This window comes from Haemaphysalis longicornis, unplaced genomic scaffold, assembly GCF_048455015.1.
Source record: "Haemaphysalis longicornis isolate Haplotype H1 unplaced genomic scaffold, Haemaphysalis longicornis Haplotype H1 scaffold_10, whole genome shotgun sequence".
Classification (NCBI taxonomy): Eukaryota; Metazoa; Arthropoda; class Arachnida; order Ixodida; family Ixodidae; genus Haemaphysalis; species Haemaphysalis longicornis.
The window spans coordinates 32,846,399-32,873,462 of NW_027526204.1; the positions used below are offsets into that span (position 1 = coordinate 32,846,399).

The following is a 27,064-nucleotide window of genomic DNA, read 5'->3' on the forward strand; positions in this document are numbered from 1 at the left end:
AATTTTCTGCAATAATTTTTATGACTGCACAATCATGACTTTCCATAATGTCCTTCCAGATAACTTTTTTACACCTTATGAACTGAGCTTTTTGCAGGAATGCATACTCTCAAGCTTGACAAATGACCGTTTGTGAGCAAAGCTTTTCTGACAGGCGCTACACACGTAGGGTCTCTTGCCAGAGTGCAATGCTTCATGATCAACCAGGTCACATTTTCTAATAAAGCTTTTCTGGCAGATGGCACACTCGTAGGGTTTTTCCCCAGAGTGCAATATTTCATGAGTAACTAGGCTAGATCTTTGAGTGAAGCTTTTCTGACAGATGCTATACGTGTAGTCTTTCTCGCCCGAGTGCATTCCCTCATGTGCAACCAGGGTGCCTTTCTGAGTAAAGCTCTTCTGGCAGATGCCACACACATGAGGCTTCAAGCCAGAGTGCAATCTTTCATGAGTAACCAGGTTACATCTATGACTAAAGCTCTTTTGGCAAATACTACACACGTAGGCTCTTTCACCAGAGTGAACTTTTTCGTGAGAATCAAGGTGGCTCTTTCGAGCAAACTCTTTTCACAAATGCTACACACATGGGGTTCCTCGCCAGAGTGAGATTTTTCATGAATAACCAAGTTGCTTTTTGTAGTGAAACTCTTGTGACAGGTGCTACAATTGTGGGGACTCTCCCCAGAATGCAATCTTTCATGGTTAACCAGCTGGATGTGTCTAATAAAGCTCTTTTGACAGATGCTACACTGATGAGGCTTCTCGCCAGAGTGCAATCGTTCATGATAGTCTAGGGAGCTTTTCTGAGAAAAGGTCTGTGGGCAGAAGCTACAGTTGTAGGGCCTCTCACCAGAGTGCAACCTTTCATGAGAAATCAGTTGGCTACTTATAGTAAAACCCTTTTTACAGATGCTGCACACATAGGGCTTTTCACCAGAGTGCAGTCTTTCATGAGCAACCAGGTTACCTTTTTGAGTAAAGCTTTTCTGACAGATGCGACACACATAGGGTCTCTCACCAGAGTGCAATCTTTTGTGAGCAACCAGGTGTCGTCTTTGAGCAAAGCTCTTATGACAAATATTACAGACATGACAATTCTTGCCAGAGTGCAATCTTTCATGATAAACCAGGTTGCATTTTTTAGTGAAGCTCTTCTGACAAATGCTACACACATAGGGTCTCTCACCATTGTGCATTCTCATGTGTATGTCCAGACTGCGTTTTTCACGGTAGGCTTTCTGGCAAACTGTGCAGATGTAGGGCGATGTAGTGGTGCCCACTCTGCCATGAGGGGCCTGGTGGTTGCTTTGTTGGCAGGACGGGCAGGAATACAGCTCCTCTCGAAACTGGATTTTCATACTATCAGTGAAAAAACCCCAAAGTGGGCAAAATGAGACAGAAGATTACAAAAAGCTTTGCAAGAATAATGGTAGATACAAGCTACAGGGTAAAATACAGGCTGCATTGTTACCTGATATTGCCGAGCTTCAATGAAATGCTTAAATTTAAGGTCGCTTGTTGGGGCCCCTCTTTATCTTTATGCATTTTACAAGTCTCCCGATTATCCCCATCTGAATATTTAACTAGACTTTCAGAGCACATGTTGAAAGTTCTGAACAGCAAATTTTTTAGGGATTTTAGGCTTTCTAAGGATTGACAATAAATGCTGATTGGCTAATTAAAAATTACCAAATTTACCATTGATATTTCGCTTACACACACCTTAACATGAAATGTGAATGAACCAAGTCGTGTGCAAGGCTCATATAGTTCTGTCTTATATCTTTTGTTTATTGCCTGTGACTTTGACCAACATTCTGTTGCAATGAGCCAGGGATTTCCGATCACTGGTTAGTACGTGTCGCTGCACGCCTGCTCAAGTTAAGCCTCCAATGTAAGTCTATGACGTCGTGTTTCAAAGACTACTCCACAAGCTGACGACAAACCTCTGGCTAAGCATCTAGAAATATGCCTGGCTACGTTTGATGATGATGACATTTACTACCTATTGGATTATTTTAAAGACATGTGCCACTGCTGCCTTCACAACTTCATAACTAGCAAGCACAAGAAATGCACAAGAGACCCCCCAGATAACTTGTAAATCATTCATCTTAAGTGCAACCTCAAAAGATAAAAATACACAGTCTGATGGCATCACAGAGCAGGAAACCGCCTTAAAAAATACATTTGTCAAAAGATTTCTACAAAATACTCTATTTCTAAGCAGATTCTTGAACTGCTAGAGAAAAATACAATTGACAAATTGTCAAACATCTTTTAAAAAGGTCATTCAATGCCGAACCAAACTGGTGACAATACTTCATTGTTTTGCTGCATGTCCTAATAGCCATGACCAAATAATTGGTATATTTTTAGATTTCAGAAGATCATTCGACAACTACTGCATATTAAAATATTCCATTGCTTTTGGTTACCTGTTGGGGATATACAGTCTACGCCCGTTACAACAGACCGTCTTATCCGGAAAAAAACGTCCGCTGTAGCCGAAGTGTGCAGTATCCGAGGGGGGTGGGGTGCTATGAGCCTTAAAGTGGGTACTCTGACCAATATTGCATATACAGTCGAACCCCATAATAATGAAATGACGCTGGTAGGAAATTCCCGCGGCAACGAAATATTTTCGCATCCCTGGCGAACGTCCATTGATGCCCATGTATTTTATATCGCGGCAACGAAACGTTTTTGGAAACTGATCCCATGTTAACGAAATTCGGTGAAACTTTGGTTGGCATTTTACCTACCCACTGGAGGTTAACTGTGTCCAGAAAGTGCACAAATGCATTTTTTTTTACTCGGTGCGTAAACTTCTGCCACAGCATGCCTGAATGGCCGCCGCCATATTTGTTTACAAAAGACCGCGTAGCTGGCGGCCATGGAGGCAGCCTCGCAGTGGCACCACCAAGGGGCGACACATGGTGACTCAAGTCGTGGCTTAGGCTTGGGCTACGCTAGCCCACTACCGTTGAACAGCGCGCGAGCGTTTGTTTGTGTGCGGCGATCGGCATGTTTGCTCTCAGTAAGATGCCTTCGCCAGCCCAAAAGTGGAGGTTTTTATCGCTACGAGATAAGGCAGCCATCATCGCCCAAGTCAGTGGCCCATGTGGAGGAAGGGAGTATAAAAGTAGGATGGCACCGACGAGTTTGGAAACGCCTGCAGCTCGTTCAGCCATTTTGAAAAGCAAGGATCCCACCAGTTCTCAATGACGCACATGCGCAAAACAAAACAGTGACGGCTGTGGCCCTTCTGGACGTCAACAAAGTGGTGCTCACTTAGTTTTCTAAACATATTGGTGCAACGAGGTCCCACTGTTTCTGGCAAAGTTCGTAAATAGAAGAAGCTCGGCTTCGCTTGCATGATCGGACATACTCGATGCTGAGGGCCAGGGCGAAAAACGTGCAGAGAAGGTGAACCCACGGAATGTTTTGGATGCGTTTGACACGATCTCGTTGTTCATAGGCACGCATGGCGACTAGCAATGAACCACTTGTACAGTGAGAGCTGCACTGCGACGTTGGCTGCAAGGTAAGGCTCACGAAGTAATATAACCTACTCTAGGGAATAAATTTTTGGTTTGTCGCCAATTTTCCGGGAGTTTATGCTTCATTCTCGCGGCAACGAAATTCCCGCAAAAGCGAATATTCTGGCTTTCCCCGGCGGTTTCGTTATTGCGGGCTACACGCCTGCAGCACCTCTGCACAGTGTTCGCGCAAAGGCAAAGAATTGCGTAAACACCGTTTCCAAAGCTTAGCGCCGGCTCTTGGAAAAGGCCTAGCGCATGCGGTCACACGTGTAAAGATGCATGATAAGCTGAGCAAATAAAGCAAGAGTATGACTAGGCGCAATTATTAACCAGCTATAAAACATTAGCCGTGGCCATCAGAATTAGCTAGGCTTTTTTAAATCTCTTCACGACGAGGCAGGTTTTCCCGAAACCGTTCGTCAAACAAATCGTTTCGCTACCTGACGTCACCCCAAGGCAGCTTCCACATTTTTAACGATTTTAGTCTGGTTATTAAAACAACTGTTATGAAATCATCTGATGACGGACAGCTGTGAAATCGAAAGTAAGACCTTGCACACAGTTACCGGCAGATTGCACACAATGGATGGGAACCTGATTGATTGATTGTAGGGTTTAACGCGCCGACGGAACGCAGGCGATGAGGCGCGCCGTAGTGGAGGGCTCCGGATTAATTTTGACCACCTGGGGATCTTTAACGTGCGCCGAAATCTCGTACACACGGGCGTTTTTGCTTTTCGCCTCCATCAGAAAAGCGACCGCCGCGGCCGGGAATCGAACCCGCGACCTCGTGCTCAGCAGCGCAACGCCTTAGCCACTGAGCCACCGCGGCGGGTATGGATGGGAACCTAATACCCATGGGAACCGAAGAGTGGGCTGGGGCATTTCTTCTCTTTTTCATTGAACGGAACGGGAACGATGCATGTGTGGGAATAATAAAGACCAAACTCCACTGAACCCGAGTTTTTTATTACATAAAAAAAAACTGATGAGGGCAGACTCGCCTCCGGGTGCACCACTTTGCGTATTCGATAGCGCTGTTTTCAATCTCACCAGAGTTGTGTTTATCAGCAGCGGCCTTGTTATTGACGGTAGAGTGGACCATCTGCTTAGACAGACCTGTAGTTCTGGCGATGTCGGCCCGTTTTTCCCCATGTTCGACAGCGTTAATTACGCTTAATTTATCCGACAGTGAAATCAGCTACCCTGCCGCTCATGCCGCTGGTCGCACAAAAAAAAGCCACTGGCACTGGCTTGACTTGGATGCGCCAACGACCCAGCTGCCAGCAATGTAGCCAGACATAACAGTTTCATGCCAAACTAAATAAAGAAAAAGCATATCGGGTACCGGCCCCGTGGAAGTCCGCTTAAATATTCAGTTGAAACAACTTTCGCCTAAAATTTAGTCTGTTGTAGCCGACAGTCTGCTCTAGCCAGGTCCGTTATGAGCGGAGTGGACTCCATTTAAAATGCATAGGGACCAGACAAACCAACAGAAATGGTCTGTTGTAACCGAAGGTCCGTTGTTGCGGGATCCGCTCTAACGAGCGTTGACTGTAGTAACTCTTTTAACCCTACTGTTGAAATTTGATTGTTTGCAGAATATGTATTGTTTTGTCAAATCACTGGTGTTATTGACCAGAATAAACTCAACAAAAATATTCGTAACCTACAAATGTCGTGCATTGAATGAGGAATGAAATTAAAATTGGGAAAAATTTTTTGGAATCCCAGTAAATACGTGTAAACTAGCTTCATCTCCACTTTAGGGACATGTTCCTCAAAACAGCTTTTTATTTAATAATGGGGTTAGGAGGCTGAAATTTTCATAGCTCTTGTCATATATGCAATCAGATTTCAAAAAGCTGCTCTGGATGAAATTTTACGCAGCACGATGAGCAGAAAAATTGATTTTTTGTGCACACTGTAGTAACAATATTTACTGAAAGTTTTAAAATAACCTACGTGGTTACTTATGAACTGCAGAGTGTGCAAATCTACCCGAAGAAGCTTTATATTCGTTTTCCTCACCAGGAAAATAAAAATGACTAGTAGTGTGCCTGTTTTTGTTTTATGACCGTCAGAAATACCTAAAAACACAAATTGCACAACGAACAAGGTTTGTACACTCTACATGTTATATTGAACATGCGTGATAAATTTCATTGTGTTATGACAACTCTAAGTGAGAAATATAGTGTGCACAAACTCAGAAAACTAACACCAAACTCACAAAAACGTAATTGAAAGTTTATTTCTTCCGCAGATGCGTAAATTCTTGCCCAAACAACATAAAACTTGGTGGAGATATAGTCTGAAATTGTCCACATTGACGTCCTAAAGCTAGAACTCTCCTGCTGTATAAGTTATTACAAACAACAGTTATTACAAAAACAGGTTATTACAAAAACAAAGAATGGTGTCAGTGCTGAAAGGTACTAGCTATAATATGGTACTCACTAGGGGAGTTGGCTAGGGATGAAGATATGTATGGTAATAAGTGTTATCACGATAAACCACACAGAAACGACTCGTTCACCCCATACTACTCTGGGAAATTACAAGTATGAGGATCCATTCTATGGTATTATATTCGGAACATGTGATACAAGGAATGCAAAAGATGCAGATTGCAAATGGATGCCGCAGAGGAAGTCGAAAGACTGAATAGAACAGCATGATAGGCAGCCCAAAACTGAAAAAGAGGAGGCGGTACGAACAATACTGGCAGTGCAAAGAAGAGCTAAATACACACGGCGACGGACAGCAGCACTGCAGCCATGAGTATTGCGGGCGTTGACATTGCCACTAAAAAATTAGTGGATTAGCAATGAAAAGAGTGCTTTAAATGGTCATACAAAAAGTTCGGGCGAAAGCAAAATCCTATGGTTGGCAAGTATCATATGGTGGAGGGGTCTTGAGAAGCTTATGTGCGTTGAGCTGAGGTTGAAAGTCCAACATATAGTAGTTACCAAACGCTTCTGAGATTAAGCTGACTACAGGTGGTGATTTGCATGATCCCGATGATTCAAAAGTGCTACTAAACAGGAGAAGCATAAAAGACAACACACAGCACCGTGTGTTGGCTTGTCCTGTCCTGTTTAGTTGTGCTTTCATTTATCAGGACTTCCGATTCGATGTGAAGCCTTGGACACAACAGCATCAAGGATGGACACCTTGGAGTAGGGAAGACAATTGCCAATACTTAAAAAGTTTCTAGTTTATCGAGTGATGTCCGCAAATACGTGGGGCTATGTGACCTACGTAGGAAGAGCTTTGCAAAGCATAGGGTCTGATGGGCCTCTTACTGAAGCACCTTGCCGCCGAGTAATCATAGGTACAGTGGCACCGAGAAAACAGGCTGGCAAACTCCACAGGCACTCGAGTCTAAAGAAATCCTTGACGCAGGCCTCGTGCAGCTGGAGTGTAACAAAATCCGACAAAGGGATCAAGCGGACCGCAAGCTCGATAGCAGCACAGGGGATGGGGGAGGTGGAGAGCAATGCCAAGAAGGCGGTTGGAAACACAGGGATGACTGAATTGAAATGGGCACTAGAATTGGAACTGAAATTATGCATTACAGAATTGGAAGCTATTTCAGAAGATAACCTTAGTAACTCCTTTAGCAAATTTTGCCAAACAAGGGAGAACTTTTGTGTATATGCAGAGCTTAAATGAGCTAGCTGCTATGGTGGGTACAGGGTTAGGATGGTGCCCAAAGAGTGCTAGGACACAGGTGGTGTATTGCAAGTATATTGTGTCAGTAGAGTGGTTTGAGAGGAGATAATTTGTTAGTTTTGGATATGGTCAGTGGGCTGGAAACAAAATGTGTGCCACAGTGGAAGACCACTGTGCATTGGACAGAGTATGCAGGTGCACTGGCAGCAAATGTGATGGAGATTTCGGGGGCAAAAACCCTCACAGAGAAAGCCCCTTGTCACCATTAAAGGAGCACTCCACACAGGGCATTGTGGACATGATGTGTGTGGGAGGAAAGAACAACCAATAAGAAGCAGAATTAAGATTGGCCTCCAAGAAATGGTCCAACTGTGGAACGCCCCAAATAAAAGTGGAAGCAGGAGTGAATACGGTGATGACCCCATGCAGGGCAAAGCAAAAGGAGGTGCACATGGCGAGAAGCACAAGAAGGAAGCAGCACCAGAGAAGGATGCTTCCAAGAAGATCCCGGCAAAGCATGCCAGGCGGATGTGGAGCAGCCATCAACTGTGAAGTTTAAGCCAGAGTAGGCGTGGCCAGACGTTATGTCGGTTCTGGCCTCACTCGCACCATCAAACCGTGAGTCGGTGGTCTCAGTGGTGACAATCATGTGCCTGCATTTAGCACTGATGCCCCGTAAACCAATGCTTTAACACCCCGCAGGGTGATGCTGCCAGATCCACAAGGTGCATTTTGCTGCTATAGCAATGGTCCTAAATCCAGTGGTTGCTTCTTGCGACCACTACTGCCACAAGGGTAGCCACCAAGGGTCTACCTCCCGATGCACTGCGTAGCCATGATGCTAGCCTCACCATGGCCGAGTGCAACAACACCAGCATCACTACGATCCATGATTTGTGGTATATATGTATCTTTTATGACTGACGATTATTTTTTTCTTTAAAACAACAGTCAAATGATTAAAGTGTGCCTTCCTTGTTTACTCTACAAGTTAAAAGGTTTTTGCAACAGCTGACAAAGGCCACAAGAATCGCAGATGATAAATGCTTACCTACACCTCTTGCTAAACAGTGCAAAAGAAAATTCCCCTGTCCTTTTCTCATTGCGACAGCCTGTTTTCATTTCCTCCATAAATATGTGTAAACAAACACAGTCATTTTGGCTGCCTTTTAAATATTTTATGCTCCGTAAGATACTACAAGCCAAGGAAACTAACAAGGTAATGTGAATTTCTACCCTTCTTGCAATTCCCACGGTGGTATGCAGTTGCGGCATCAGTCACTTCTCTAGTATGCTTGGTAATAAGCTCTAAGCTTAGAATCACCAGCAAAATATGGCAGTTTGCTTTTGTAGTATGAACAAATTTACCTAAAATGCACCCACAGTGTGTGGCACGAAAAAAAAACAAGTCTATGGCGTCCGTACCTCGCATCCCATTGGGCCAACAGTGTCTCTGTATTCTTTTTTGCACCCTGATAATGAGGCCACACAGTAGCGAACCTCCTTCACATTTTATTTTGGGGGCTACTATAACATGCCAGAGCTACATGCAGACAATGTGGGATGCCTACAGGCTAATAGAACCCCAGGAACCTTTAATGAGTGGTGCAATCTTGCCACATAACTGTTACCTTTTTTTTACCTCCATCAAAGAAATGGCTGCCAGGTACCCCAATAGGTTGCTGAAATAAAGTAGGTGATATTATATTATAAGTAGGTGGATGCTGATATTATAAGTAGGTGGATATTTCTTCGTTGCAGCTTCAAGACGCTTCCACTCGCATTATCCTTTGGTTGGTGCATTACGCCCTCACGTAATCCACAGACTAGTGGCGCTCTTTAACCATTATTTGCACAGGAGCCTTTTTGAATAGTTTTGTTGGACAAGACCTCTTTATGGAAGCTGAGAAAAATCAACTGCTTTTTTTTATCTAGGGGCTTTCTCCAATGTTTACATTTCGCAAGCAAGAACACTGTGAGCCCTACTACGAACCCACCTTTTGTTGCCAGGGTGTGGACGGCAGGAGCAAATGCAATGAGGCTTCCCAGCAAGGTCTGCACCAGCTCGTGAAGCACGGTGTTTCTCCACTGCGGCACCAGCTTGGGCATCGTCCTCTTCAAGAACTAGGAAATGAGAGATAAGAGGATACAAATGCAAGGACTGCCATGCAAATCCCAAGACAAAATCTACACAAGAATGCACCCAAACATGAAATGTGTTTGCCTCCTGCTGAGACATCAGAATTGGTGCGGCCTGGGGCATTATTAAAACCTGCAGGGCTTTGCATACAGACATATTGTGTTAAACTGCCAAAAGCATGGATGTCTCCAAGATACATTTGATGTTTTCATAAAAGGCTAGAAATAAGAAATATGCGAATACTAGAAACTTTGTGTCAACTAATAGTGTGGCATTGAAGACATCCCTAAATCAGGGTTATGCTACCTTTGATCACTTTTGGCACATTTTAATGGTACAAATACAGGTGGCTAACCACTATTATGAAGCATGTTTCACAAGGCCTTACAAAAAATTTACAGGTTTGCAAAAAGACCATTAGAACTCTTTTAGCAGTTTTGGTGTTCTTCTGTAGGTGAGGCCAGCAGTATTACCACCGAATATACTTAAAATCAATCGACACTACACTCACAAAGCAATCAGTCTAGCACACATGTCCTCAAAAGTTTGGTATTTGGGGAATATTGGGTATTGAACTTGAGTACTTTCGGCTCTCATCTTAGGCCAATGACCATAATCTACATAATTTAAGTGCAACTGGCGTACCCTAAATGCCATAAAAACTGCTGTCAGAGGTGTCTCTTCAACTTAACGGCAGTTGATATTTGAATAACCCCCTTACATCAGCAAATGTGATGTCACATCTTTTAAGGCGTGCCACCGTGCAGCCAAAGGCCACAGCAAAAATTACTGCAAATGCTTTCCACCATCCATTTTGGGAAAAAGAGTGCACACATACCATAGAATGTACCTTCGACGTGAAGCGCGAGTCACAAGAGGAGCTTGTAACATAACTAAAGATGTTACGTCACACTGCCGTGAACCACGCGTTCTATTTCGATTATTTATGTTCACAGCACCTGACAGTGCCCGCTATTGTATCTGGCTTTGAAGTGGACAGCGTATGTCCTTCTTTTGCATGCCACTTAGCCCATGCAGCAATCCTATTTAATACCGAAACAGTGTTTCCTTGCAGTCACTTTATTAGACTGTTCTGATATCTTTTGTTAAGGTGCAAAAAAAAACAATTTTGTGTACTTGCATAAAAAAAAATTTTCTCTTGAGCAACTGGACACGTTAGAACTGTTATACATAAGACTGTAGCTTATACTGTGCCCTTTTAAATGCATAGCAGCTGTTTTGAGAGGGGTACAATTATTGAGAGTTTAGTTGTACAGGTACAATGATTCAGTTTAGTTGAAAATAAACAGAGAAAAATGCCAAAAAAGTATAAACTCAATAGAAATAGGCTACTGTACTAAGCCAAAAAATTATTTGAGGAAATTTGAAATATACAAGTTGTTCCTATGTTCCTTAGCTATCATCAAATATACACATCAATCCTGTACACCATATTCTAGATTTTTGAAGGCCCGTTAATCTAGCAGCCTCGACAGCTGCACCACACAGGAAAACAGTCATGCGCCCGCAGAACGCAAAGGTAAACATTGCAAGTAAAGCAGAAGATGTTTGTTCTGCTTTGTGCCTTTGTTTTTCAGAGAAGAGCTTGCATGTAATTCTCGTCTCCACTCTTTTTGGCTGGTGTTGTGCAGGATCCAGGGGTGAAGAGGGGGTGTGCCCTTGTCACCCTTCGTTGTATTAAAATATCTGTTTCCTAGGAACTAAAATCTGACAATCCCACATAGTTCCTGGAGTCATCACTTATGCTGCGCTCAAAAAAATCAGCAGCAGCAGATGCTAAAGTTCCAGCGACGATAGACAGCCTTTGTGGAGCGCGCCGCCAAGTGGACATTACCTCTGCCCGACTCTGAGATACCTTGGGTTCAAATTTTCCTCATGAAGCGGCCTCTGCTCTCAAAATGTCAACAAACGAAACAAACTAAAAAAGGAGTTGCCAATAAATACACCAGGCAGTGATAGTTGTCTGCAAGGTACCGTTGCTAGTTTTTGCCCGATGTCTGAAGTCATCAGAAGTCAGTGTCTGATGGTCTATGGCACCCTGACGAAAAATTTAAAAATTCTCAACAAAAATCAATCTTACTAGAACTGATGCCATTCTGAATGTGTGCAAGCAAACACTGCAGCATTCGAATCGTTGACACTTGTCTTGGCATGCCACTTTGTTGACTGCTTCTACAGCACTTGTGCTTTCATAAGGTTTGTAGCAGAGTACAAGTTCGGCCCAACAAACATCCATTTCTACGAGAACCTCACTTCCTCCACTGCGTGACCTCTGGTGCAGGTGCAGGGTACATTCATACTAAAACGTCTGCAAGTTGCCAAGCAAGCTCAACTTGTGACAGCAAGGTCAACTAGAATTTGGACTAATGCCAAGGAAAGTGACAAAATCAGACGTTACGGCCTGCAACATGGTCCACAAAGCCACTTACCCCATTGTTCTGCAGAAGCTCTGGGAGACATCATCATTCCTGGGATCCCCTGGTGAAGACCAGGAAAAGTGGCTAGTGCCACTAGAGCCCATCCAGAATTCCAACAAATGAGACGATCCAGAAACATTTTATAATGTGTTTTTGTACCTAGAAGATTGGGCTCGAATTCAGTTCAAGATGAAATCTCCATCACATCACGGATCGAATTCAGGGGGAACTGTCTAATGATGTCCACCACCGCTGTGCATAAGGAGCGGGCCGAGTCTCACTGCAGAGCTGTTCAGATAATAAAAGTGAAGCTACAGAAAGTTGGCACAGGGGACCTACACGCACAAATTGCCCCAATACTGTTACCTATCGGTCTACTCCCCATGAAGTCACTCGGTGTTGCCCATCCGAACTCCTAATGAGACGGAAGCTCAGGACTGCGTTGGATCTGCTGCGGCCGGATCTAAGAACAACAGTCCCCCAGAAACAACTCGCTCAGAAGAGGGATTATGATCAACAAGCCAAGCCGAGGGCGCAAGCACAACCAGGAGATAGGGTATTCGCCAGGAATTTTCGTCCAGGTCCGAGCTGGATGCCTGCCAGTCACCAGGCAACACAATTCCAAGACGGAGCTGCAGTTGGATGACGGGCGACAATGGTCCCGCCACCTGGATCATGTAAGGCAACCCTAGCCGATACCAGGCCGGCACAGCATTTGTGGCTCTGGCAACTCCACTGAAGGCACCGAGCTACAAGTACAGTTGTCGTCAAGGCCAGGGTACACCAAAGACAGTGTCTATTCCAACGCGGTGCCAAGTTTGGCTGAAGAAGTTCGTCCCTCCGGGGAGTCCTTCCCACTAGAGGCCAGAGAGTGCACCTCGACTCCTCCCACACCACGGCTTCGTCGGAGCACCAGGGAACGCCGTCCTGTGCTTCGGTATTCTCCGTGACTTTAACTGTTCCTGTGCGTGGAGGTTCTCCTTGAACCTAAACTTCTGTTAAACTGTTGTGTTAAGGGGGAAAGTGTGGTAACTGGCACCACCTGGGGGCAATACGCAAAGGAACTTCCATGTACATCCACGAGATGCCGCAACGACAGCGCCAATAAAAGGTAGAGCGGCTGTTGTGTCCTGACTGCTCGCACTGTTTGCGGGACTGGTCACTACAGCTCCCTTACAAGAAACTCCGTTTTTATGCTTCTCTGTCGATGCCTCCCGCCCACAGCCCGGAGGATGCCCTAACAAGACAGTGAACATTTATCCAGAACCAGCCGCTGCTTGCCGTCATTTGACTGTTCGCCGCAGCCCTATCCATATGAATCCAAAAATCCATTAGTCTGAGCTTTAACCAACGTGCATGGTAAATGTTAGGCTATTCAAAATGCAGCTTTGCATTCGCACTGAGTCAGCAACTTTGCACACAGCAGCACACCAGCTTATCCACAATGCCAGGGATGAGCTTACAAATCCAGTAAGCCCATCCAACATGCTAGAAGTGCCACACTTGGTGGAATTAATCGTCTTGCACAAAGTACAAAGAGAAAACACATCATTCGTAACCCATGTGGCTCTTGACTAATATGAACAAAAATTCTCCTACAGAAAAAAAATACTGAATGCTAACCTGGAAATTCCCCTTCAGTTTGCGAGCTTCTGCTGATGAGGACTGTCAAGACACACTGTGTACCTGCAAAAAAATTGATAATACACGGGAACTAGCAGCTAGAGGGAATAAGAAAGGTAGACAGCCACACAATAAAACAGGAGAACTAACGGCCGAACACTTTCCGGTCCAGCGCCAGCTGTCGAGATCTCAATGTGCGTGCGAGACCTTTGATAGTCCGGCAGTACACGTCAGTTTTCTCAGTTTTGGTGGCAGTGCCTCGTTTCTCTCAAAATCGGGTGGCGCCTAGACCTCCACACCAAGCGAGTGGCAAGATTCCTTGTAGCGGCCGACAGCATGCAGCATGTGCTGCAGCCATGTACTGATACATGTTCAGCTTAAAGATAATGCGTACACCGGCAGCTCGGTTATTGTCATTTTTTTATCTATAGTAGATTGCCATAGGAACAAGTCCACGATAAAACTTCATGCGCAAGTGAACAGGTGCCGGCGAATATGTGATGAACAGGCAGCTATATCAAGCATTATTTCTCTGGGTATTTTGTTTAAAGTTTTTTTTTTGGCAAATTAGGAATATTTACAATATTATAACCATTAAACATGTAAAATTTGCCAATAAGGCATGGCGTTAAATGGTTGGTTGATTTCTATTTTTTATTCAGGCTTCTGTTTGTTTTTTGGATCTTTTATTGTCTTTATCATGTGGTGGCATTGTGTAAGAGAGACATTTTGTTAGTCCCTTCGTCATATCTTTATTTTATATTTTTATGTTATTTGAGGTGTTAGAAGTTTGACTCGGCCAATTATCTTCATCTACACTAATATAATGATTAAATGTGATAACTTTACCCATTATGCATTCATGCACAGATGCAGGGCGTTGCTCGATTGGTTGTGTGAGGCACTCCGCAAATAATGCTTACTCATTGAAAGAGTGTCTGCCGAACTTATCTCGGAGCTGAACAAGGCCACGCGATGGCGTCACCACATGCCGAACACTACCAGGAATTCTGCCGCCAGCTCATCCTGCCGTGAAATGCGCAGTAGGGAACTACATCGTATACAAACGATGCGCAGTGGCTGAAATCCAGAAAATTGATATGCACTGCCTTGCAAAGGACCCGTATGCGTTGTGAGCTATCTCGACAGCAGGCGTCGGCCTGGAAAGTGTCGCACCGATAGTTCTCGCATACCGCTCGCTCGGCCCGTTTTATATTGTGGCCGCCTGTACCTATGGGACTGGTGGCAATGGTCGCCTGAGTCTGTTGGCTGCAGGACACATTCTGGCAGCAGGCTCCATCCGCAGACATTGCAGGAACACAGGTGTTGGGCATTAACGATGTCACAGCATGTGGGATGCGAGCTTTCAGCATCGGACAGCGTGTTCTGTGAACCAAAAAAAGAAAGATTCACACACGCAATGTCAAGGGTGCCAGCAACAACTTTGCTCAGAAGCATGCGGTTAACCCTACCAGAGATACCTTCGCTGCAAGGCAAAACTACTTTTGGCCTATCCATGCATGTTCAGCCCCTTTCCCGCTAGACAGTATTGCAACACCTATCACGCCGCATAGTTCTGTGTACCCCACACATGTTCTGAAGTTTCAAGTCGCTTGCAGGCACACCATAAAATCCTGATAGTCCAACAAAAGTTATGCAGGCCCTTGATCGATCGCCGACCAGAGTTAAAGATGGCAGCTGTACAGTTGCGAAAGAAGAACTTAAGGGGAATACTTAGAACTTTCTGTGAATGAAAAAGGCGAAAGCGTAGTCAGAACTAGTGATGAACTTGCCGCTGAAGGGTTTGTTGACGGTCCAGATGGTACATCGTTCGTTTCTGAAGAACTTCGCCTACACGCCTGTTACACTGGTCCAGCCTCAGCACAGCACCCACCAAGGTTCGTTCTCTTGCCTCTGCGCTACTACGGCTTACCTACGCAAGTGCACATAGAACACACTATAACCTATTGGAAGCAGCAGCCTCTAGATTTCGGAGGCAGACTCGAACGGAGGTCTGGGTTGAACAACTGCGAAGAATCTACCAGTTTCCATCCTTGCCACTTCACACAACACCTCCGCTTGGTGAAGACTAGGCGAGTCACTCTAAATTTCGCATGCGTTCATTGGCATGCAGGCACGGCGCTTACTTTACTCTTGCGCAGCTTTTGCGGCGGTATCTGCTGACACATTCACGAGCGCCGAATGACGCCATAGCTTCGAACATTGGCTTCGAATGCCCGCAGGAGGTTCAATGACCTCCCAACATCGGCAGTCCGCGGAACAGTGCTCGAGCGCAATCGGGGCCGTCGGCTCTCAGAAGCGGCCGAGAACAGCGCTTGCGCCCGGGGTGGCTGCACAGACATCAACCGCGACTGCAGAAACAACTGCAGCCGAAGAAGGCCAGCCCACTCGGACACAATCGAAGGCACGCATACCTTTTCACAAGCAGCCGCAGCGGCTCCACGAGATCCCAGGGCGTAGTCGCAGGCATGCACAGCGCTCTGTCCGCGCGCGGTGAGACACCAGCAAGCGGGGCTTCACTCAACTGCGCCTTCTCGCGAAGACGACTTTTATGCACGCCTGAGCAACAGCACCAGAACACTGCACACAACAACGCGACGCCCAGTACGGCGACGACGCAACACGCAACGATTGGGAAAACTCTCTGACAGCGGGAAGACAGTCTAGTACGACGCCCCTCTCGACATTTTCTTTCGGGGCCGTGGAGCGCCTTGCGGGAAAAGCGGCGCTGCATGGAGCGAAGCTTGTGCGCGCTGACATCGCTAAGGTGGCTAGAATTCAAGCGAACGCGGTTTTGTGTTGAACGCACGTCAGCACGCTTTCCGTCATTCGTGTCAAGTCTGTGGTGACGGCACACATGCACTTGCTAGTACCCGTAACTAGAGCACATTATTTAGCGGCTCTACTGGCTCTACTTGCAACAATACACTTTCCTAGTGAAAAACTGTGTGGTAACAAAACGGCTAGACGTCGCTATTACGGTTCCGCTAAAACACCGTCTATCAGTGCAAACATCCGCTTGCAGCGCTCTGAGTCCCGAAGGGCGCGCAATGTACGTCAAATCAACAACGGGGGGGTTCACTAGACTAGCAAACTAGAGCGTGGGCTGGGCCTAACTATCGGATGGGTACTGCCACTGTCGAGTGCGTATTTTGCGCAGCAGTATTGAGTCCTTCTGGCGTGCATAATTCGGTGTGCAGTATTTTATTGCTGACCATCAGGCGTACGTGACTGCCTGTGAAAGCGCAGTTCTTAGGGGCAGCTCACGTAGGGCTTTGTAGCCAGTCGCGGCCTCACCGCGCGTGATCAGTGTTGTGCGTGCCTGCCAAAACGCCCGGGATAACCCAAGGTCCTGCTGCAACATCTCTCTGGGCCCTACAGCTGCTACAGAAAAGGTTTCTTCTCTCTTGATTCTCTCGTCGTATTTGCCGCTCCCTCTGACTTGGGGTTGGTCTGCTTTCCAACGGGGCGCGGCCTTCGGGGCCACAGAACAGAAGGCCACTGCCACTCATGTCTGGTAGAGATTTGTCAGTCCGCTGAAATGAGGCGCATGTTACACTGTGGTCAGACAGATCTCCCGGCGAAGCTCCCGTGAAGTCTCACTCCGAGCGCGAGACAATAACAAGAAAAGCAAAAAATAGTCGTCGCTCGATGTCTCGTGCAAGTGTGAACAGCAAGGGTGGCGATCGCGTTCGCCTTCGTCGCTTTGTCGCGTCGCTTCGTCGCAAGTGTGAACGGGCCTTTAGTTCCGATTTATATGACGCTCAGCATAAAAAAATCACCACGTGCGGAACCAGCGCTAGGCTGTCTAGTCCGAATCCTTTTAGGGGGTTCCTCCCTATTTCGTGATGAAAAAGTGGGCCTCGAAATACAAGTAACCAATGGTCACAGCATGTAGGGAGGTCAAAACTGTTAACAACAACCAGCGAACGCGTGGCCTTCGATACGTGCAGCGGAGCCTGCTGATAGCCGCTGGCGTGACCAGCGAGCTTAGGTGACGGCGCTGCGGCGGCTTGGCATGTGAAAGCCAGCCGATGCTTTCGTGTTTTGGCGGGCACGGTTCGACGCCGAAAGTCTCCCACCACGACCGCCGCTAAAGCCTATATTAAACGTTATCGTACGCTGATAAGCAGTGCAGTCTTGTTTTCGCCTTTGGTATGGTTCCGATATTAAAAAAAGTGGAACGTGGGTCAGCTACAGCCATTCTAACGTAGGTTGTGCAGGAAAGGAGGAAGCATTAGCGTTGACTGGGAAATTGCCTCAAGACGTTTATTATTGGTGTGGGGAAGGTTTAGCACGCATGCGCAGGCACATAAAGCCTGGTAAGGGGCTTTCGGCCCCTTACCAGGCCGGACCTCTCCCCCCAAACAAGGAAGCATCGGTAATACCTTTCGCATGCCTAGCTGCTGCAGCACCGTCCCCTAATCTCGCTGGTCACGCCGGTGGCTATCAGCAGGCTGCGCTGCACGTACCGAAGGCCATGCGTCCGCACGTTCTTGTTAAGAGTTTTGACCTCTGTACGCGTGCACGTTCACAACTCCTAGGAAAGGATTCGGACCAGAGAGCCTAGCGCTGATTTCGCACGTGGTTATTTCTGTAAGGTACGCGTCGGACGCCCATGCTTGCTGAAGTACTACTATGTAGGCAAGAACACAGAATTGCGTACATAAGACACAATCGTACGAAGAACACACGGAATTGCCTGCAGGACTGGGATCAACGCTTACAACCTGGAGTTGGGCTTGCCCGGACGCATGTGTTTCGTATGAATCAAGGCCCACTCGTCATTGGCCAACTCGTCATAGGGCATTTTGTACGGGGAATTCTCTTGTTGCCGGAATATTCGTCACATAAAAAACTCGATGAAGAGCATGTTTTGGAACGTCAAAGAGATGATACTGCCTGCTATTCGCCGCCTTTTAAAAGAACGGTGTAGGCGAGTGCAGGGACGACGGGAGCCACACTTAGTGCTTATTCCAGCAAATCTTCTGCCTTCCAATAAGCCCCCCCCCACCCCAAAAAATTGGCTATAGCCCAGGGCGAGTGTGCTCGAATTTTTTGTGGAAGAAATTAGGTTAATATACTGTCACACTTCCTTAATTATGTTAAAACTATAATTGGAATCAAACGTATATGACATGACGCGCTTTTACACCCTGATGCTTCTTTATTAGGGGTCACGTGATTTGACCGTAGACCATTCTTCCTGGCTCTTTAAAGTCAGTGCTTTGTTTACAATGTCGCAGAGCAATGAAGCCAAGCGACAAAAAGCGAATCCAAACAACAAAGACCAACATATTTTCTGTGCCCAAACTTACATTGCTCAAGGCTGTTTTCGAAGCAAGTGCGGTGTGCGCAGCTTCCCGCTGTTCGCCTCTCCGCCCCCCCCCCCCTGAAGAGCACTTGCGCTGCGTTTAAAGGGTTCAAACGTATGTGCAGGTCACACCATGATGGGGTCACAAAGACCTCTCTACCACCCTGCCCAACTACAGCTGCAACTTGTCATTGTCTAGACCAGCTAAGTACCCGACCTCAACGCCCCTGTATGATCAGGCCTTCAAAGCAGTCCAGGTCACGCTGACTTCTCTACCCTCCCCCCCCCCTTACCCGAAGAAAAAAAAAGCAGTGCTTCAGGGCATTATACACGCATGCAGGTGACACAGACCTCCCCACGCCGTCCTAAACAGCTGTAACGAGTATAACATTCTTGAAACCAGCCTCGGAACCACTTTCAACGCCAATTTCCGGTCAGCGCTTCGAGGCTTTTGTTCACACGGTTGGGATGAGACAGAATCTCTGGTACGAAAAGGCACCTTGACCTAGAGTTCCTATCTCGATATGACATTGTACGAAAAGGCCGTTGTAACAAGGTGGCCTATGATAAGTTCTCTGGTGACGAGCGGGCTTGGGACAAGTGGGCTCGTTCCCATTTTGTACGCGCCAGCTGTGATAAACACACAGATACTGGGTGCTGTGATAAAGAGAAAGCGAAGCCTTGACAAAGATTAGCTCAGGGCTCTCTTCTGCTGGGTCAGACTTGCGGTCACCTGTGCCCCACACGGGTTTCCGTTGCACGTGCGTGCGTCTGTATGCTTCCCGTCATTCGTGTACAGTCTGTGGCGTATATCAAAGTACTTGCAGACGCACGCACGCGCACATGCAAATACTTTGAATTACAGTACCTTTCCACTTTGGGGCTCTAATTTTAACCGTGCTGTTTCTTGGTGAGTACTCAGTAAGAAACTCTCTCCTTACAGAGTGGCTGGAAGAGTTAACTTTTTTCTTACACCACGTTCAATACTGCCACACAGAAGCCACACAAACATACGCCTAGAGCGCCGCTGGTCTCAATCGACATTCCAACACGCGTGAAATCAACCATCGACTCAGCCATGGGAGGGTTTACTAGACAAGGGCGTGCGTTAGACACAGCCACCGTGTTTTGTTGAGGTGAAATATTTGTGCTGCTGTATTGCATAGTTCTGCTGTGCATCCCGTAGTAGTGGCCAGTTTTTTAAAGCTGGCGATTGTGTGTGTGTGAGCATCATCTGTGTGGGAAGGTGGAGCTCAAAAAAGTTGCTCATGCTTGTGCATTTCGCTCGTAGGTCTTCGTCACCTGTTGCGGCCCCAACCCGCAAGGTGTGGTTGTCAACACGGCCGGGCATTCCGTGAGCGTCTGTGGAAACATCTCCCTGGGCTGCCACATCCGCGCCTGAACAGGTCTGTCTTCCCTCGCTTGTAGTGCTTGCCGCGTCTCCTGCCGTGCAGTCGGTTCCGAACCTTTGTTCCTGTCGTCCGGTGTGCACTGCTTCTATCAGCTCGGCTGGCTTCATCAACTGAACGGGTATCTGTCGCCGCCCTGCCTGCCACTATTTGGCCGCAGTTCGCTTCGCTCGTGTCTGTAGTAGAGCGGAGGGACGTAGTTCAGATCAATTTGAAGGTTAACGTAGGAGCAGTGACCAAGCAAGACAACAGTGCCATTCCATTCATTTTGTCATGTGTCAAGGGTATCCCTGGAAAGGGGAGACATCAAAATCCCCCAAAAAAGAAAAGAAAAGAAAAAAGAAACGGCCATTTGAAGTGTGCGCCAGGAGCGCACCAATGAACGAATGCCACACCGAAACCCCAAGGCATCGTGGTCAAATATGGCAGCGGGCTGGTGAGCCAATCAATGCTGCGCAGGAGAACAGTGGCGACCATATATGGACACTGAAAGGCAAGGAGCCGATGAGAGTGTGCCGCACTCAAGCCCAGAGGGGCTAAAAGCCGGGCGCACAAGAAGCAGGGGAAAGCAAAAAACCAGGAGGCGGAAGGAGCACGTGAGCTTCAAGGAACAAGCCAGGGGGACGCAGCCAGGCCACCGACTATGCCTACCAAGCCTGGGCAGGGGCGGGCCAACTTAGCATTGGCTGCGGCATCCTAGGCGCACCACGAACCTGTGTCTTCGTGGCCCCAGAGGCGGCGGTCGGGCACCTGCGGCTAACATCCGCGCTGCGTCGATCTTCGCTTCGACAGCCCAAAAGGGCTTCGTTCGTGCCGAGACCTACTGGGACCTCTAGTGGCAGCGACTACCCGGGGGTAGCCATCTAAGAAACTTCAGGATGCGCGGAGCCCACACCGTCCAAGGAACAACCAAGCGCATCGAACGTCGGCATCAGCAAGATGATGGCTACCACCGAATTGTGGCCATGCAAGGGTGCAACACATCAGCACCGACGACCAGGGTAGGCCAGTCCAATAGGGACTCATTCATAGGATACAACTATTGTTCATACCATAAGCCAGGTGCAGCACTGTGGAGGCTACATTGTTGTCAACAGTGCGCCCACTGAGGGTGCCTAACTTACTGTGAAGGGGGTCCAGAAAGGACATTCCCTTCTCCTCCCTCGGCAAGTGGCACCGCAAGGCCCCGGAGCCTTTTGTCGCTTCCTTCGCGGTGAGTTAGGTGCCCTCAGTGGGCGCACTATTTACAACAATGTAGCCTCCACAGTGTTGCACCTAGCTTGTGGAATGAACTATAGGGAGTTGTGGTCGTAGAGAGATCACCCAGAGGGTGATGGATTGAGTGTATTTGAACTAATGGTATAGGAGTTTATTGTACAGACTTTTGAACTTTGATTTTAATTGTATTTTGGGATTTTTAGTTAGAGATTTCAGTGTTTGCTGGTTGAGTGCAATTGATTTATTATGCGGTTTGCTTGAGGGTTTTTTCGGGTGCATTAAATCTGTTTTATCAACCCCGTCAATGGCTGTCCCGCATCAATCTCTGAGCTGGTCAAGTCAACCACACCATCCGTTTACGGGACAATAAAAACAGTTGGCGAGCCTGCCAGCATTGATTTATCCTCACCCAGGATATTTGTGTCAGGCCCAGTCACGTGTCTTTTCACTTGCGAGAATGAATGTGGGAAGGTTGTTGACGTTGGTTCGAACGCGAGGTTTGAAGAAGAAGCAATTTTCTGAATTGTAGGACAAAGACTCTCGCACAGAAAACGAAAGGTCAGAGGTGGACGTTTTTGTCAGAGGAAAGAAATTGTGAGGCGGAGAAAAGCATTGAGGCGGATAAAAGAAGGGCTGAGGAGAAAAAGAGAGAAATTGCATTAAAACGGGCTAAGTTGTAAGGAATGCGTGTGCGGGGTGCGAGGACGTGGGCACGGTGCCAGAACAGACGCATAGAGATGAGTGCTTTGAGAATAAACCCGGTGAAGAAGGACGTGCTGTTGAAAGAACGGGCTTGGCACACAGCGAGGAGATCGATGAGAAAATAAAAGAACAAAGGTTCTCGCAAAAGACCGCCGATGCGGGAGACGCATTCCAAGTGCGAGGTGGTAAATATCTCAAGTTCTGCACCATTGCATGCCTTCCGAGAGAAGATGAACATGCCGAGGATGCGACAGGCAAAGGCGGGTTATATGCCCCTGGTGCAGTTGACTCATTTGATTTAAAAGTTGCTCAAAAATCACTAGTTCAGTCCCAGGTTCTTGCCGCTCCGGGTAGTGGTACGAATGGTGGCCGGCAGGAAGGTTGTAGTTTTTTGGGAATGCCTATGGCTAGTTAAAGTACTGTCATCCTCGAAAAATCCTGTGTGAAGCGGTTGGACAGTGAAGCGGGCAGCTCATAGTCTGCGATTGTCAATGCGGTCCCTAGGGTGCAGCCAAGTACCAGTATTTCAGACCTGCCAGGGCAGCGCCCCATGTCCGAGCTCTGTGACGTCGATGGAAAGCGAGAACGGGAGCAGAATGAAAGGGATGCAGGAGACGGGCTGGTAGCTGAAACTCAATGGCGCGAGAAAAAACAGCCATGTTTGCAAAATCCTACGAAGCGAATGAGGGAAAGGAGACTGATGCCTAGGAAGGTTAGAGCGCATGAGCGAAGGTGTGCCAAAAGAGATAGGGTAGCTGGGAAGTTCGTAGAGTTAGGGCACGCTACGAAGATGGCGCACAGACGACGAGCTAAGGCCTGTAAGACGAATGGATGGCTCCGTAAACAGCCCCTCAGCCAAGCCCCACAACCAACTACATAGGAGAGCGCCAGCGCAGTCATGCAAATAAGACAAAAACAAAGAGCGTGCGAGTCGAGCAAAATCCAGAGAAAGCATGCAATAGGCAAGTTCTGGAGACAGCTCGTGTCGTAGGTCGGGGAGACGAATGAATATTGGTGAGCATCAAAGCCGAGCCAACAGTGTAGCCAAGAGTTCTGAGTGGTTGAAGGAGAAAAATGTTAAGATGAAGGCCAAAATCAACAAAACTGACGGAACACTGAAGTTGACTCGGACAGAAGTAGGACCCATAACGGTTACGCATAAGTTGTGTATTGTGCTATTGTGAAATGTGCTATTGTGAAGCATAAATATTGTGCTATTGTGAAAAGGCAAGGTTGGAGTAAATCTATATAATAAAGACATGAATTAGTGAGTGACGAAGTTCGGATTGAGACATAGTGGTGTCGAATATTAGATATTTGATGTGTTCGAGTAGATTGTATGAGTAGGTTGGTGTAAATACATAAAGTGTAGCCATACATGCGGTAGTTGCGAAATGTGGATAAAGAGTGGTTTTAAATTTGAGATGTGTGAAAGTGCTTGATTTCGGTGTATGCACGAAATCGATTGCGAAAGTAGATTAGTGTGAGAGGTGAGGTGTTGGTTGAAGAAATGGTGAAGTCTGTGTGAACAAAATGGTAACGATTTGAGGACAGGAGTGAACCAGAGGCAAGTTTGAAAAAAAGGGAAGGTGAAGTGAAGTCTGAAGTGAAAAGTGTGCCGAGAAAATTGAGCAGTGGTGATGAACAGCAGACTTATGAGAAGTGAGCAAGGGTTGTGGAACAGGGCATCAGTGGCCAAGCTGAAGCAGTTTTTTGAGAAATAACTCTTAAAGCGAGGGGTAATAATTGTTTTTATTGTCACGTGAACGGATCGTGGGGGTGTCTTGACCAGCTTAGAGAGATGGATGCAGGAAAGCCATTGACGGGTTTGACAAAACACACATTTATTGCACCAGAAAAACCCTCAAACAAACCACTTAATAAATCAGTTGCAGTCAACCAATAAACACTGAAATCCCTAACTAAAAATCCCAATATACTATTCAAATCAAAATTCAAAAGTCTGTACAATGAAGACCTACACCATTAGTTCAAATCCATTAAATCCATCACCTTCTAGGTGATCTCTCTACAATCACAACTCCATAGTTCCGTCCTATGAATACGTGCCTATTGGACTGGCCTACACCGGTTGTCGGCGCTAACGTGTCGCACCCTTGTTTTGCCGCGACTCGGTGGTAGCCGTCATCGTATTGTTGATGCCGGTGTTCGTTCCTTGGGCGGCACACGCTCCGCGCGTCCTGAAGTTTCCTCGCTGGCTACCGCCTGGTAGCCGCTGCCGCTGGAGGTCCCAGGTAGGTCTCGACACGAACGAAGTCCTTTCGGGCTGCCGAAGCGAAGTTCAACGGAGCATGGATGTTGGGCGCAGGTGCCCGACCACCACCGCTGGGGCCACGACGACACAGGTTCATGGTGCGCCTAGGATGCCGCAGCGAATGCTAAGTTTGAATTTAATTTAGACCCTCAATTCAAATTTCTTTGTAATTCTGCCCTGTCACTACCCCTAGCTGGGATGTTATTTTATCGACTTCCCTGCTTTTTTTCCACCAATACTCTAGCCGCTGCTTAGTAATACCTACTTCTGACCAGTTAATGCCTCCATCAATTGCGAAGCCCACTGCCTCAGGAAGTAGGACTTTCCCCCCAATTCTATCTGGCTGAATCTTTTGGCATCCTATTACTATGTGGTCGATTGTTTCTTTATCCCTGCCACACCCAACACGTCTCATCCTGTGACGAATATTTGCCAGCAATTGTAAGCAACTAGCAATAACAGGATTAGTTTCACCGATCGGGGCCGCGCTGTTTTTTGGATATTGTAATAGCTGATGCCGGGTTTTTACATGGTTCTTTGGGTTCCACGAGAGCACCTTTTCTGGACGATTCTACGAAGGCTCTCAGCCAGGCCAATAGTTTTACTTAGTGAGTAACTGTAACAGGGACAGAATCCAACTGGTGCATTTCAGTGTCCTTTGCTGCATATCTCCAGTACAGTTGTCCACTGGGAATTATGCGGACTTCAACACTACCAATTTCTATTTGCAATTAGCACAGGCTACAAACACTGTTCATGGATTGTAAAAACAGGTGCCCATACACAAAGTTTGAATGTTGCCCATATACTTAGCACATGAGGGATCTATGCAATGGGAAAAAAGTTTTTTTTAATTACTCACACAACCTGTTCGAACCCACCGCCTGGCCAAATTATAAAAAATAAATTTTCAACATGCTTCACCCTCTCCCCTCCTTCCTTTCTATAGCTTAGGTTTCTGCCTATTTCTCAGATGGAGCAAACAGCTGACAGGCTTCTTGCTATGTTTAATGGTTCCTGGCGTAGCACCCTTGGTCCCATCTTTAAATTTTTTGTGATGAATTGTTTCATTTGAAAGGCTATTTACACGCAGTTTCACTATTTTTGGTAACCTCCTCTCCGGTAGTCAAAAATGGGCCACCTTGTTTAAACTGGATGATCCAATCTCCCTTTATATCCACAATAAAAAATCTACTCCAATTTTTATCCTTTTTCACGAAATCTGTCACAGAAGCTCAGAAATATATTTATTTGGGTATTGCATAAACTGGCAGCTTGAGCTGGAAGTCACATATAACCAGTATTTCTTTATCTGTCGGTCATGAACTGTGTTCATGGAGGCATCAACTCACTTATGCTCCAGCGAAAGATTACTGTTGTATCTTACTTTAATTTGGTATAAAACTCATAATGCCGGCTCAGTTCCAGTCCTCTCTTGAAGAAACAATATTGAATTGCTTGAGAATGTTTTAGGAAAGCTTGTTGACTTTATTTATTTTAAATATAATTGCACAAATTCTGTTTAGGACATCGTGTAAGCTTATGGGACTCAAACATTAGTCAAGGAGAGTTTTTACACCTGACATATCTTTGCTCTTGATAATTCAAATTATAGTCGCACGTATTCTGTCTCAGCTTATACCAACTGGTGAGATTCATACATTAGGGAAAAAACAGTCTCAATCCTTTAAAGGTGTTGTGCCACCAAATTTGTTGCTTGTGCATTCTTTGTTGCAAACGTTTTATAATTCGTTAGAAAGCATGATACATTCTCTCACACGCACATATTCTGAGTGAAAAATTTATTATCGCACGATTCATGTGAACAGGATTCGGTTTCGGTTTCTGGGCGCTGATTCAAGCAGTGATGTCACAGTGTTGCGAGGAGGCTCTGCCACGGCGGCGCTGCGGTACGTTGCGACTTTACTGCGGCGTCTGCTCCCCCACATACGTGCTTCACCACGGAAGTAAACACGCCGACTCGTCACGTCAAGCCGCGACAGCTCCGACGCGGATTCTTCGTCTGCATCCTCGGATGCAGACAAATGAAAACCATGGATTTGCAAACCATACAAATGCTAAAAAAACGCTCAAAAAAAAAAAAAAAGCTGCCTCTGCCACGAATCGAACCGGCAACGTTGACCGGATGGGCGGAACGCGCGAGACCACTGAGCCAGCGAACAAACGATTCCGCCCCGCGATATAGCCGGTGTACTAGATGGAGGCCCACCCTTGGAGTCGTACGTCGGTGTTTACTAGCTAGTTTACAGAATTCCTGGCTTGTAAACTCACATTTTTTAAATAGCGCTTGCGCAGCAAGGTTCCGCGAAGCCCCCGCGACAGCTTATCGCCATCAACTCTTCTCTTCTGCGAAAGCGCTCGCAAAAATAAGTGTGCCCGGCTGCGACTGCGATTTTGCACTGAAGGGATAGTGCTTGCCGTACTTTGGTTTTACGTTTTACGTTAAAAACCTTTGCCGATACTGATCCCTTATTACCCAAATTACCCTACGTAACTGTTCTTCTGCACGAAACTGACCTTATATTTTCTACAGGCGAGCCGATCGCACACGCATTCCGGGGTAGCGGCGTCGCCGAAGAGCACGGCCGAAGCGTCGAACGCCAAAATACGGATCGCATTAGCGCTAGTGTTGAGTTGTATGGGCTTCATGGAACTTACTGAGTTTATTACCCTCCAGAAA

At 46.7% G+C, this 27,064-nt stretch overlaps 2 protein-coding genes across 13 annotated transcripts in view; one reads left to right on the forward strand and one right to left on the reverse strand.

Annotated features, from left to right (window-relative positions):
• LOC144158352 (uncharacterized) overlaps window positions 1–16,179 on the reverse strand; it is a 246,877-nt gene extending 230,698 nt beyond the window's left edge. The window contains exons 1-7 of one of the 8 annotated variants that reach the window (XM_077689197.1): window positions 15,860–15,983; window positions 15,572–15,775; window positions 15,218–15,357; window positions 14,656–14,810; window positions 13,425–13,487; window positions 9,221–9,347; window positions 283–1,359 (exon numbers count right to left, since the gene is read on the reverse strand). In XM_077689197.1, coding sequence (XP_077545323.1) covers window positions 426–1,359; window positions 9,221–9,347; window positions 13,425–13,487; window positions 14,656–14,810; window positions 15,218–15,357; window positions 15,572–15,613 — 1,461 coding nt within the window. In that variant the 5' untranslated portion in view covers window positions 15,614–15,775; window positions 15,860–15,983 and the 3' untranslated portion in view covers window positions 283–425. Of the gene's footprint in view, window positions 1–282; window positions 1,360–9,220; window positions 9,348–11,813; window positions 11,863–13,424; window positions 13,488–14,655; window positions 14,811–15,217; window positions 15,776–15,859 lie in introns of those variants that run through there. The other 7 variants (XM_077689200.1, XM_077689201.1, XM_077689198.1 and 4 more) reach the window with 7 other exon arrangements.
• A 523-nt stretch (window positions 16,180–16,702) lies between these two features.
• Window positions 16,703–27,064, forward strand: part of LOC144158353 (uncharacterized) — a 40,161-nt gene continuing 29,799 nt past the window's right edge. For all 5 annotated transcript variants that reach the window (XM_077689207.1, XM_077689206.1, XM_077689204.1 and 2 more), the window contains exons 1-2: window positions 16,703–16,840; window positions 20,051–20,165. The gene's annotated coding sequence lies outside the window, so the exon portion shown is untranslated. The remainder of the gene's footprint in view (window positions 16,841–20,050; window positions 20,166–27,064) is intronic.